Source organism: Lampris incognitus, chromosome 14 (assembly GCF_029633865.1).
Source record: "Lampris incognitus isolate fLamInc1 chromosome 14, fLamInc1.hap2, whole genome shotgun sequence".
Classification (NCBI taxonomy): domain Eukaryota; kingdom Metazoa; phylum Chordata; class Actinopteri; order Lampriformes; family Lampridae; genus Lampris; species Lampris incognitus.
This window is the reverse complement of record NC_079224.1, coordinates 6,130,905-6,143,443: the sequence shown is the minus strand read 5'-3', so window position 1 is coordinate 6,143,443 and position 12,539 is coordinate 6,130,905. Positions and strand designations below refer to the sequence as shown.

Here is a 12,539-nt window from a genome sequence, read left to right as displayed (position 1 = left end):
CTCACGGTCTGTAGGCCAGATGGAGCTCACTGTCTGTAGGCCAGATGGAGCTCACCGTCTGTAGGCCAGACGAAGCTCACCGTCTGTAGGCCAGATGAAGCTCACTGTGTGTAGGCCAGATGGAGCTCACCGTCTGTAGGCCAGATGGAGCTCACCGTGTGTAGGCCAGATGAAGCTCACCGTCTGTAGGCCAGATGAAGCTCACCGTGTGTAGGCCAGATGAAGCTCACTGTGTGTAGGCCAGATGGAGCTCACCGTCTGTAGGCCAGATGAAGCTCACTGTCTGTAGGCCAGACGAAGCTCACCGTCTGTAGGCCAGATGAAGCTCACTGTGTGTAGGCCAGATGGAGCTCACCGTCTGTAGGCCAGATGGAGCTCACCGTCTGTAGGCCAGATGGAGCTCACCGTCTGTAGGCCAGACGAAGCTCACCGTCTGTAGGCCAGATGAAGCTCACTGTGTGTAGGCCAGATGAAGCTCACCGTCTGTAGGCCAGATGAAGCTCACCGTGTGTAGGCCAGATGGAGCTCACCGTCTGTAGGCCAGATGAAGCTCACTGTCTGTAGGCCAGACGAAGCTCACCGTCTGTAGGCCAGATGGAGCTCACCGTCTGTAGGCCAGACGAAGCTCACCGTCTGTAGGCCAGACGAAGCTCACTGTCTGTAGGCCAGACGGAGCTCACCGTCTGTAGGCCAGATGAAGCTCACTGTCTGTAGGCCAGATGAAGCTCACTGTCTGTAGGCCAGATGGAGCTCACTGTCTGTAGGCCAGATGGAGCTCACCGTCTGTAGGCCAGACGAAGCTCACGGTCTGTAGGCCAGACGAAGCTCACGGTCTGTAGGCCAGACGAAGCTCACTGTCTGTAGGCCAGATGAAGCTCACTGTCTGTAGGCCAGACGGAGCTCACCGTCTGTAGGCCAGACGAAGCTCACCGTCTGTAGGCCAGACGGAGCTCACTGTCTGTAGGCCAGACGGAGCTCACCGTCTGTAGGCCAGATGGAGCTCACCGTCTGTAGGCCAGACGAAGCTCACGGTCTGTAGGCCAGACGAAGCTCACGGTCTGTAGGCCAGACGAAGCTCACTGTCTGTAGGCCAGATGAAGCTCACCGTCTGTAGGCCAGATGAAGCTCACCGTCTGTAGGCCAGATGAAGCTCACCGTCTGTAGGCCAGATGAAGCTCACCGTCTGTAGGCCAGATGAAGCTCACTGTGTGTAGGCCAGATGAAGCTCACTGTCTGTAGGCCAGATGAAGCTCACTGTGTGTAGGCCAGATGAAGCTCACTGTGTGTAGGCCAGATGAAGCTCACTGTCTGTAGGCCAGATGAAGCTCACTGTCTGTAGGCCAGATGAAGCTCACCGTCTGTAGGCCAGATGAAGCTCACTGTGTGTAGGCCAGATGAAGCTCACCGTCTGTAGGCCAGATGAAGCTCACTGTGTGTAGGCCAGATGAAGCTCACTGTCTGTAGGCCAGATGAAGCTCACTGTGTGTAGGCCAGATGAAGCTCACTGTCTGTAGGCCAGATGAAGCTCACCGTCTGTAGGCCAGATGAAGCTCACCGTCTGTAGGCCAGATGAAGCTCACCGTCTGTAGGCCAGATGAAGCTCACTGTGTGTAGGCCAGATGAAGCTCACTGTGTGTAGGCCAGATGAAGCTCACTGTGTGTAGGCCAGATGAAGCTCACTGTGTGTAGGCCAGATGAAGCTCACTGTGTGTAGGCCAGATGAAGCTCACTGTGTGTAGGCCAGATGAAGCTCACTGTGTGTAGGCCAGATGAAGCTCACCGTCTGTAGGCCAGATGAAGCTCACTGTCTGTAGGCCAGATGAAGCTCACTGTGTGTAGGCCAGATGAAGCTCACCGTCGGTAGGCCAGATGAAGCTCACCGTCTGTAGGCCAGATGAAGCTCACTGTGTGTAGGCCAGATGAAGCTCACCGTCTGTAGGCCAGATGAAGCTCACTGTGTGTAGGCCAAATGAAGCTCACTTTCTGTAGGCCAGATGAAGCTCACTGTGTGTAGGCCAGATGAAGCTCACTGTGTGTAGGCCAGATGAAGCTCACTGTGTGTAGGCCAGATGAAGCTCACTGTGTGTAGGCCAGATGAAGCTCACTGTCCGTAGGCCAGATGAAGCTCACTGTGTGTAGGCCAGATGAAGCTCAGTCTGTAGGCCAGCTGCAGGCCTACCTGAACTGCTGCTCATACCTGGAAGGCCGCAAACTTCAATAAAGAACGAAAGCCGAGACGGATGTCAGACAGTTTCAAATCTGTTTTCAGTCTGTGAAGGACTGAAAGACAGTCCCCTGTCCTCTGGTGTTATTGATTAATGGAATAAAGGAGGCAAAGCTACTGACAACAATCAAATACATACAAGTCTGTGCTCGAGTTTTCCTGGGTCACCGCGTCCGTCATGACTCATGACTGTGGGTTGGAGCTGATCCCTCCCTGCTGGATGTTACTTGATGCTCTTCACACATTCTACATGTATGTCAAGCCCTGCCACCCATCAATCAATCAATCAATCAATCAATCAATCTGCGACTGTTCAGCCTCTCAACAACTGAAGGCCCCTCTGAAGAGCTGTTCTGTTGCACTACTGAGACATAGTAGCTACAGCTGAGCGAGAGCTCTTCCTGAGGCCAAAATGACAGCCGTCAATCATGCACGCGTGTGCACGTACTCCGTGGTGCGTGCTTGTGCTGGGAAGACGACGCTGCATGTGTCAAAAACACGAATGGACAAAAGCAAACGTCTCGAAGTTCACAACGTCTCCTGCAAACCCGTTCAGGAACGCGGCTCGGCCGTGAGGCTGCGTCAAGCGGGCACACGCGTGCGCGTGGCCGCTGCGAACGCCCGACACTTCGCCAAACTTACTGGCACGTTAATGCGCAGACCTCTGCTCTTCTTCGGCGTCTTCTTGGAGCCGTCCTTCTTCGACTCCATCACTGTGCTTCCCATCTCGCAGTGGTTTTTTTCTTCTTCGGTTTGTTTACGTGCGTAACACGTAGGGAGACCGCTTACTGGCGAGTCGCAGACCCCCACCAGCAACACCCCTCGTCTGCTTTCACCTACTGGTGCGACGAGCTGCGGCGCTGCCTCCTCCACCAGGAAGTAGGCCGGACCTGGACGGCGGCGCATTACTGCACACCGACCGGTTCAGCCACGCCCCTCCCCGCCCCGCCCCGCCCCTCCCCTGCTGTGCGCCAATACACGCAGGCAGGCCTCCCTAGCGGCCAGGCTGTTTGTTTTTTTTTTTCTATGTTGACTTTTGGTTGCTGTTTCCCCTCCAACGTAAATGTAAACACTGCCTCCATATATGTAGATACAATATTTTGATTGTAAAATTTCAATAAAAAAAGTTGTTAAAAAAAGTAGAAACGCGCCATGTGACGGCTTCACCGGAAGTTCGGCGGGTTAGCGAACCGCTGTTTTGACGTCACACCGACTCAGAGACCCTGTTTACACCTGGTTGTCAAATGCGTGTAACGTCGCCCGTTACACGTGTCTGCCATGCGTCTCCAAACGCGTCCTGCTGACCGCTTGTGATCAGATTTCGTTACGAAGAAGAAGAAGAAGAAGATGATGATGAGGAGGATGATGATGATGATTTCCTGCTATGTCCTCGTCTGGCGGGGACGCATCAGGACGCAATAGCGTTTACACGACAAGAGACATGTGGTCAAATGCGTCCCACACCAGCTCGGCAAGTGGTTTGAGTAACCGGTTAACGAAACATCTTGGTACACTTGGCTGTCCGCTTGTGGTCCAATCGCAAAACAACAACACATTGCAGCGAATTCCGGAACCGCCGCAGCCGGGACGCGAACCCGGTTCTCCCGCACCACGGGCGACTACGCTAACCAGTCGAGCTCAGAGTCCGACGCGTTAGCCAAGGGCTAAGCGAGCCTGTTCATCCACGACCCTTCCCCGGCCGGGGCTGTGAGGGTCCGGCCGGGCTGCCGGGGGTCAAAGGGTCCCTCGGGTCATCAGGGGAATGTGTAGCCGGTGTCCACGACTGATCTCTGTACAAATCTTCATGACCTGGCTCATGGGTCGACCAAACCGCCCCATCCACACAAGCAGGCTAAAGCTAATACACCCCGAAGAAAAACAAACCACTTTTCGTTCGCCTGTATATAAAAACCCTTTATCTATACAGCTTTAACTGCAGCTGAACGGAGCAAAGTTACCTCTCTGTGTCGCTTCATTGCCTTTCTAGCAACACACGTGGATAATCAAGTTGGAAAACTCTTTGCTAGTTTTAGCTAGCCTTAGTGTAGCCGGGTATTTTCTTGACCGGTGCAAGATTCGATACGGGGTGTCCTGCACCACAAGGCGACGTCACTAACCGCTTGGCTAAAGGGTCAGACCCGTTAGCTAGGGGCTAACGTGTCTTATTAGTAGCTTACAATCGTCACCCTCTCCCGGAAGTGCGCTTTGTTCTTCCCGCGCTCCGAAGAGACTTCTGAGGATCTGCACACTTCCGGATCCCACCGCTGCCACCAACGTAACCGGTTATTTTGTTGCCCGGTGCGGGATTCGATCCGAGGTGTACTGCACCACAAGGCGACATCACTAACCGCTCGGCTAAAGGGTCAGACCCGTTAGCTAGGGGCTAACGTGTTAGCTTATTAAACAGCTGTCCTCTTAAAGTCCCCATCCAAGTTAGTCACATGTAGCCCGCCAAAATGTTAAACCTCCAACCCCCCCCTTCACTGGAGGACGTTCCGTCCCCTCACATACCCACCCCCGGATGGAGGGCAAACCGGGCATGTCGACGTTTCTCCACCCTCGCCTTTAAGCGTAAAGCGCGGCGCATTTTAACGTCGGAGCTTTGTCGTTTGAATTGGACGGATCGCTTGATTTGGAAGCCGTGGCACCGTTTGGCCTGAAGGGGTCTCCCGTGAGCAGAGAGAGAGAGAGCCACCCCACCACACGCTCTCCCTGCTGCCGGGATTGAAGAGCAAGCCAGACCGAGGCCAGTACTCATGACTTACATGGATGTGTTAATGGGCTCCAAGTGAACTGTAATGGAGTTCCTTTTAAATCCATCTTAAATTCACCGTAGCTGCCACTCTGCCATAGTTCTGATTTAGCCATTACAGGCGAACTGAACATGCAATACTTGGGGTCAACGGTCCAAAGTAATGGGGGGTGAGAGGTGAAGAAGAGAGTGCAGGCAGGGTGGAGTGGGTGGAGAGGAGTGTCAGGAGTGATTTGTGACAGAAGGGTACCAGCAAGAGTTGAAGGGAAGGTTTACAAGATGGTTGTGAGACCTGCTATGTTGTATGGTTTGGAGACAGTGGCACTGATGAAAACACAGGAGGCGGAGCTGGAGGTGGCAGAGGTGGCACTCACTGGGAGTGACGAAGAAGAACATGATTAGGAAGGAGTATATTAGAGGGTCAGCTCAGGTTGGACGGTTTGGAGACAAAGCAAGAGAGGCAAGATTGAGATGGTTTGGACATGTGTGGAGGAGAGATGCTGGGTATACTGGGAGAAGGATGCTGAATATGGAGCTGCCAGGGAAGAGGAGAAGAGGAAGGCCAAAGAGGAGGTTTATGGATGTGGTGAGGGAGGACATGCAGGTGGCTGGTGTGACAGAGGAAGATGCAGAGGACAGGAAGAGATGGAAACGGATGATCCGCTGTGGCGCCCCCTAACGGGAGCAGCCGAAAGTAGTAGTAGTAGTAGTAGTAGTAGTAGTAATATGACTTTGTTGGCAACTGTTAATTCTTTTATGACCAAATTGTACAAACACTAAGATGTAAAATAGTTTATTTTTGTAAATGTTTCTAAATTCAATTCCACAAACTCCAAACCTCATATTACTCTGTACACTTCAAAAGGCGTTTTTCCAAAAAAGGAAAAAAAAAAAAAAACATTTCAGACTACTTTACAGGACCAAGAAAAATGTAGCACAAACACACTGGCAGGATGATGTAATATACAAGAGAAGAAAAATATCCATGAAACAATTTTGTTACAACCATTCATTGAGAAAATATATACAATTGAGTCTTCGGAAAGTTAAAAAAATACATGCCATATACATTACAAGTTCTAAGACTGTCTCCAAAATTTTACAGTTTACTTGAAATTGTGCACGCAAAACTCTTCCATTTCTAAGCATGTGACTTGTGAAGTGTCAGTATAAGAAAGGTTTCTGATTGAGGAGAACACCAACTCTGTCTCAGAAAGTAGCACCACCCGCTGCTCCAATAAGCTTCCCCGTATGATTCTTCTGACACCCGCCGGCGTCGTGTAACCCGCGGTATCAGACGTTTGCACCTAATCATCGTTACAAAGAAAACAGGTGAAAAACACGGTGGTGTTCCTATGTGTGTTGTATGTGTTAAAAAGTTAAAAGTTGTTTTTGGGTACTTTTAAAACCTAATTCACAGTTTTTAAAATCAAACCTGATTAACAGCAAACAGATCGGAGCGACCTCTCACTATTCCGCTTTTTTTTTTCTTTTTTTTTTCATTCTGTAACCCATAACTCATTACCACATTATTCAACAAAAATATTTCTTTGAGTGGTCAAAGTACGTGTAAGTCACAAAACACTACGCTACAATACCTTACTTTTAATACAACAAAAATACTTTGTGAATTGTGGTTATTTTACAAATTCTGTACAGAATATTCATAATATATACTCTCAAACTGAAATCATAATGTCCATCTTAAATAAATTTCAACAACAAACAGAACAGAAACAATTTAAAAACACCCAAACATCAAGAAGGTTAAGGTAGTATTTGGTCGGTTATTCCTATAGTTTTCTTTATGTACATTTATACAAAAGTAACAGCATGTCTTCTTCAATCTTCAAAACGATAGCGGTCTAGCCTTCTTCAGCTCATCAGTCTCATCACGTTGAGAGTAAAACCCATTCACTCACTAATAAATACAAAACGCTCGCTCGAACGCCACACAAACCACGACAGAAAGCTGTGATAAAACTGACTCATGGAATCAAGTATCTTAAAAGTTCTTTTTGTGTGTGTTTGTTTCTTTTTTAGTGCAAGTTAGTTTTCCCTTCGCGGTATTTATTCGTTGCTGTACATTCCTCATTCAGTGATGTCTACATTAAGTCATATGGGATACATTAACAGTATGGAACAAAAGGGCCTGCCCTTAGTAAGCATTAAGGCCGCACCCCGCACAGTGCTCTCATTCGCTGGTGGATTTTGCGCCTTATGTACACCAAACACACACACACGCACGCACGCACACACATACACACACACACACACACACACACACAGACACAAACACGCGCATGCACACACACACACACACACGGGTACATATAGACAGACTGAGGACATCCAATACGTTAGAGCCTCTCACATATGGCACAAGTCACATCCTGCTACTGCCTCGTAAGTTCCCTAACTCCTCCCGGCCGACCCGTACTAGTCAGCCGGGACTCCACTCGACGGGTTCAGGCCCTCTGCTCATTCATAAAATGACTTTAGCGTGAAGCCATTTGCTCCCCGCAGAGATCGGGGCATGCACACACCGGGGGCAAGGAATGCATTTTGTATTTAATGTCATTTCCGTTATGCTCTGTTGATCCACTTCCTGCACTCGGGGGCGCCGCAGTGGCAGGCGATCTGGTGCTGACCGTCCACAGTGTCAAACTGGTAGTCAAAACACAGCTGGGGAGAGAGACAGAGACCACTGAGAGTGTGACGGACACACACACACACACAACACTGTCATTACATTTATTTTTTGGCCTTTTTTCTCTCCCTTTTTCTCCCCAATTGTACCCGGCCAATTACCCCACTCTTCCGAGCCGTCCCGGTCTCTGCTCCACCCCCTCTGCCGATCTGGGGAGGGCTGCAGACTACCACATGTCTCCTCTCATACATATGGAGTCACCAGCCGCTTCTTTTCACCTGACGGGGGAGGAGTTTCACCAGGGGGGACGTAGCGCGTGGGAGGATCCCACTGTTCCCCCGTTACCCCTCCCACCTGAACAGGCGCCCCGACTGACCAGAGGAGGCGCTAGTGCAGCGGCCAGGACACATACCCACATCCGTCTTCCCACCCGCAGACACGGCCAATTGTGTCTGTAGGGACGCCTGACCAAACCGGGAGGTAACACAGGGATTCAAACCACCGATCTCCGTGTTGGTAGGCAACGGAATAGAGCGCTATGCTACCCGGATGCCCCGGGTGTGATTAAACCTTTAAGAGAAAAAACAAACTTACCTCCTCTCCTTTCTCAATCCTACGACTGCTGCTGATGATAATTTTGTAACCCCTTTCGAACGTTACCACCTCAGCGACACAGTTTGGGGCACAAGAGTGGTTTATGTACCTTAACGACAGGAGGACAACAGACAGACTCACGTTACACTCTATACAGAAAGGTCACGGGATTCATAGCCAGCCTGGGTTTGTGAAATGACATCGATTGGATCGTCAACTGAGGAACATTTGCTTTCAGTGAGTTCAACATGTTTGTTAATTAGCTTGCAAACCAAGTCAAGATGACTGAGTGCTACACTACCTTGCTAGCCCTCCGGTTCGGGTGGCATCCACAACATGTTCACTGTCAATGCGGAACATGAATACTCCTCGGTTCTACAAGAGGGTAAACAGTTATCTCTTACACTTAAGGCTCAGCAAGACTGAATGAATATCAACTGTACGACGGTTAAAAACACAACCACACATACCTGAGCTCTGTACATCTTCTCTTTACTAATGGCGACTTCGTTGCGAAGAATGGTTCCATTGTACTCGATCACCATGGTTTGTTTTTCAATGTCCCTGGCGGCAAACAGGCCCAGGCCCTGTGAACACATCACATATTCAGCAACTCACCTGGCCACAGGACACGGACGATGAGGGCGGTAGTCTTCTTCAGACGGATTCGGAAAACAAATACGCCTAGTTTAAAACTCACCTGGATGCGGGACCGTGCCAGATAGACATTGGCTCTCCACTCACTCTTCATCCAGCGGTACTGGGAGGATCTGGGGTGCACTACTGGAGGCTTGCTGTGTGGGGCGCCACCTTCTCCCTGGGCCACATTCTGGTTGGACCTGGCACTGCTGCTGGATACAGTCTGGGGCTGTGGCCTATGTTTGTATCATGATGACAAGACACTTTTCTGTGAACAAGTTCTTGTTTGGCTTGGCATCGCCACAGGGACCACACCAGAGGGTCAGCGACAACACAGCTCCTCTGGTGCTTTGAGAAATCCAACATGTTGCTCAGGGGCACTTAGACAGAGGGTATGCTGGCCAACACAGTGGCTCGTGAGAGATATTTTTTTTTTACCGAATAACAGCAATCAACTCTCGTCAAAAAGGTCTCAAATACAGCCAGTAAAGGGTTAAGTAATGCAGGCGGGACCAACCTGGGGGTAGATATAGCAGAGTCCTTGATTGGCTATGAGATGCTGTTTACAAATGAGCCGCAATCTGATTGGACCACACCCCCAGCATGTTTGTCTGAGCTGGAGCTACTGTTCAACTGCAGTAACAACGTAGCATCTTTCTTGCAGGTGTTTCAGAATAACTAGCGACCGTGTTAACTGGTGACTTTCAGCTGAGTGTGTCCGTGGTTGTCATGGTGACGGCAGCTGTTGAAAAGCCTAAAAAAAGTCTTAAATTATCCGTCCTTTATCAGAACCGCTTGTACCGTTCTCAGGGTGGCGGGGATGCTGAAGCCTATCCCAGCAGTCACTGGGCGGCAGGTGGGGAGACACCCTGGACAAGCCGCCAGACCATCACGGGGCCTTACATTACCTTAAACTGAATGTCCAACACAATCTATATTATTATCCATTATGGAAATGAAAAAGTGTAGCCAACAAGAGACAGTCACATTTCCTGAAGTTACTTTCAGCGTGGGGGAGCAGATTAGCAGAGCAGCTAGCGTAGCATCTAAGGAGTAGTTTGTCACTTTCCCACTGAGGATGACGGTATAAAATACAGCCGCTCTGCCAGCTACGCCTTGTTTCCCATGTTAGAAGAAACCCTACGAGAGGGGAATGAGTCCTGCTGAGCACATTTAACTTATGTAAATGGATATTCAACACAGACGAGTGTGTATTTAATATTAAATCAAATGAACGGCTTTTAGGAGGACACCAGGTGTTCTGTTCATGTTTTCAACAGCTGCCTTCACTGAGGTCACCAGTTAACACGGTCACCCGTGAAACCAAACCACAGACACAGCGCGAGTCTTTCCTTCTCTATATAGCTGAAAGGTAGGATGAGTAGGTTTTCCTAAAAAAACCATGTACAGACTCACACAGAACTCCCTCTACATCATTCATGAGCCACTAGACGTGTGTGGTGGGTCTGTATCTGCAGAGACCCTGTCCACTGCCTGTATTTTATGTCTTATTTGCTGTTTACGGGACAGTTCTGGGCGTTAACCTTCAGGCAGCGGGACTCTTACGAAAACGTAGTGACCAGGTGCCAGATCGAGTTCATAAGCACACACCCAAAAGGACGCTACGACATGGCGGACACAACGCCAAAAAGATGCAACTATAGCGAGGTGAAATGCCGAGCGGACAAAAGCTCGTTCCAGGCATCCAGATAGCGTAGCGGTCTATTCCGTTGCCTACCAACACGGGGATCGCTGGTTTGAATCCCTGTGCTCAGTTAAAATCTATCTGCTATACAAAGGATCACCAAGTGTTTTAATCCTTCAGGACTTGAGATACTGAAACATGGACCTGTACTGGAGGGCGGTAAAGAGCGGTCTGGGGTAAGAGTAGAGGGGTCAGCATAAACCTGTCATCTATACTGCGCCCATATCTTGACAGAATGTGACATGACTCTCGCTCTATCTATCTGACCTCTCTGCTGTCCATACCATCAAACAACTACTTCTGAAGGCCAACAAGGTGGAATTAGTGACCCCCCCCCCAAATTACCTTATCACCAGTGCACGGGCGGCAGTGCAGGTTCGAGGCTGGGCACGGGCACTGCCAGCAGGGTTGAAGATGAGCGGTAACTCCAACAGTGGGTTGCGTCCATAACGGAAAGAGTATCTCTCGCAAGCCTCCACTCCCGGGAGCTGGAACAGAACAGAACAGCTTGGCATTCCTCTAACAGTCCACAATGAACTTTGCTTCATCAAAATTTGGCATTTGTCTGTAATCTTGAATAAAATCACTGGAATGGGCTACATACTGATTCTGTAATTTTGGTAACTGCAGAGACTGTAAGCCCAAACAGATCCTCTCCCTTTAGGTAGATAGGGAAGAGTTTCAGAGTGCCTGATTCAGTTCTTCTCTCAGCAACTGGACCCAGAACCTTATCCCACACTCCTGATGAGAGACAGAGTGAAGCAAAAAAGATGGTTACAAACTGGATCGCATTCCCACGAGGCATGGGGACAAGAGTTATATTTCAGTCAGGGGATCAGCAGATACATACCTTTAGCGGTGGTGTCAGTCAGGACCAGGTCTTGATAGCCCTGTTCAATGACGCGAATGGAAAACTCTGGCACTTCATTCCCCTCCTCCACGGAGCAGATATAGCGACAGCGCTGGTTGCCATGGCGCATGCTCCAGTAGATGCGGCAAGCCTCATAGCCAATTGGGAAAATGGCAGTGGGTGAGTGGAAGGCTGCCATCTGCTGTGGGGTCAGCTGACCTATGGCATGCAGCACCAGGCTGCCCACTCGGAAGGTGTAGCCCAGTTCAGGCTGCTGCACAGCGGTGGCGATCTGACGCACTTCGTCCCTCTGAACGTAGACACGTCGGAACACGGCAAAGCAACGCAGCTCATGCTCCAGCGCCTGTCCAGCAGTGCCCCGGGGTCTGTGGGCATGACAAAGCATGGTCTTATCCTTGAAGAAGGTGCAATGAGCTTGCAGGGCACAAGTGAAGTGGTAGACGTTGGTACAGCGCAGGCGGTGGCAGCCACTGGTGGCGCCCGTCTGCTGGCAATAGGCACAACGGACTGACTGGCCACGGCGCAGCGCCAGCTCCACGTTGATGAGGGCACCCGCCTGAGTCTCATATACCTCGGTGGACCACAGAGCGCAGTTGAGGTGGACCCATACGTCCAGATCCAGGTTAAGCAGCCTTGCTGGGCCATCAGTGATTCCATCCCCAAGCTGGTGGCAGAAACAACATCGCCTCTGGTCCCGCAGTGAGGCACGGGGGCGCAAAGAGGCCCCCAGCTTCTTAAGGAGCTCGTCGATCTTATCCTCATCTGGGAGTTGTGAGTTCCCTCTGTGTACTACCACCTGAACTGTCCACTTCCTCCAACGGAGACCCTTTTGTCTCTTTCCCTGGTGCCACCCGTCATGGTGGTGGGCCCTTGGTCGGGCCTTCAGCTTCACTGTAACTCTGATGGTGTCAGATTTGGCTTCTGTCTTGGGTAGCCCACTTGCCGTGGGAAAGGGGATGGGAGGGGTGGAAGGGGGAGACTGCTTGGGCTGGAGCTGGGCCAGACAATGAACATCCAGCGAGGACATGTTGTTATTGTACTGGTGTTGGGCCTTGGAAAGGCTCTCTCTTTGCTCAATATCTGGCAGAAGAGCCACAGATTTCT

General features: G+C 50.4%; 2 protein-coding genes across 2 annotated transcripts in view; both read right to left on the bottom strand.

Moving 5' to 3' along the window:
• The window catches only part of LOC130123528 (5'-AMP-activated protein kinase subunit gamma-1-like), a 44,015-nt gene extending 40,941 nt beyond the window's left edge, over positions 1-3,074 (bottom strand). The window contains exon 1 of the mRNA XM_056292719.1: positions 2,867-3,074. Coding sequence (XP_056148694.1) covers positions 2,867-2,950 — 84 coding nt within the window. The 5' untranslated portion in view covers positions 2,951-3,074. The remainder of the gene's footprint in view (positions 1-2,866) is intronic.
• A 4,228-nt stretch (positions 3,075-7,302) lies between these two features.
• The window catches only part of kmt2cb (lysine (K)-specific methyltransferase 2Cb), a 128,510-nt gene continuing 123,273 nt past the window's right edge, over positions 7,303-12,539 (bottom strand). The window contains exons 54-61 of the mRNA XM_056292717.1: positions 11,415-12,537; positions 11,169-11,305; positions 10,910-11,052; positions 8,921-9,095; positions 8,691-8,807; positions 8,522-8,595; positions 8,221-8,329; positions 7,303-7,661 (exon numbers count right to left, since the gene is read on the bottom strand). Coding sequence (XP_056148692.1) covers positions 7,563-7,661; positions 8,221-8,329; positions 8,522-8,595; positions 8,691-8,807; positions 8,921-9,095; positions 10,910-11,052; positions 11,169-11,305; positions 11,415-12,537 — 1,977 coding nt within the window. The 3' untranslated portion in view covers positions 7,303-7,562. The remainder of the gene's footprint in view (positions 7,662-8,220; positions 8,330-8,521; positions 8,596-8,690; positions 8,808-8,920; positions 9,096-10,909; positions 11,053-11,168; positions 11,306-11,414; positions 12,538-12,539) is intronic.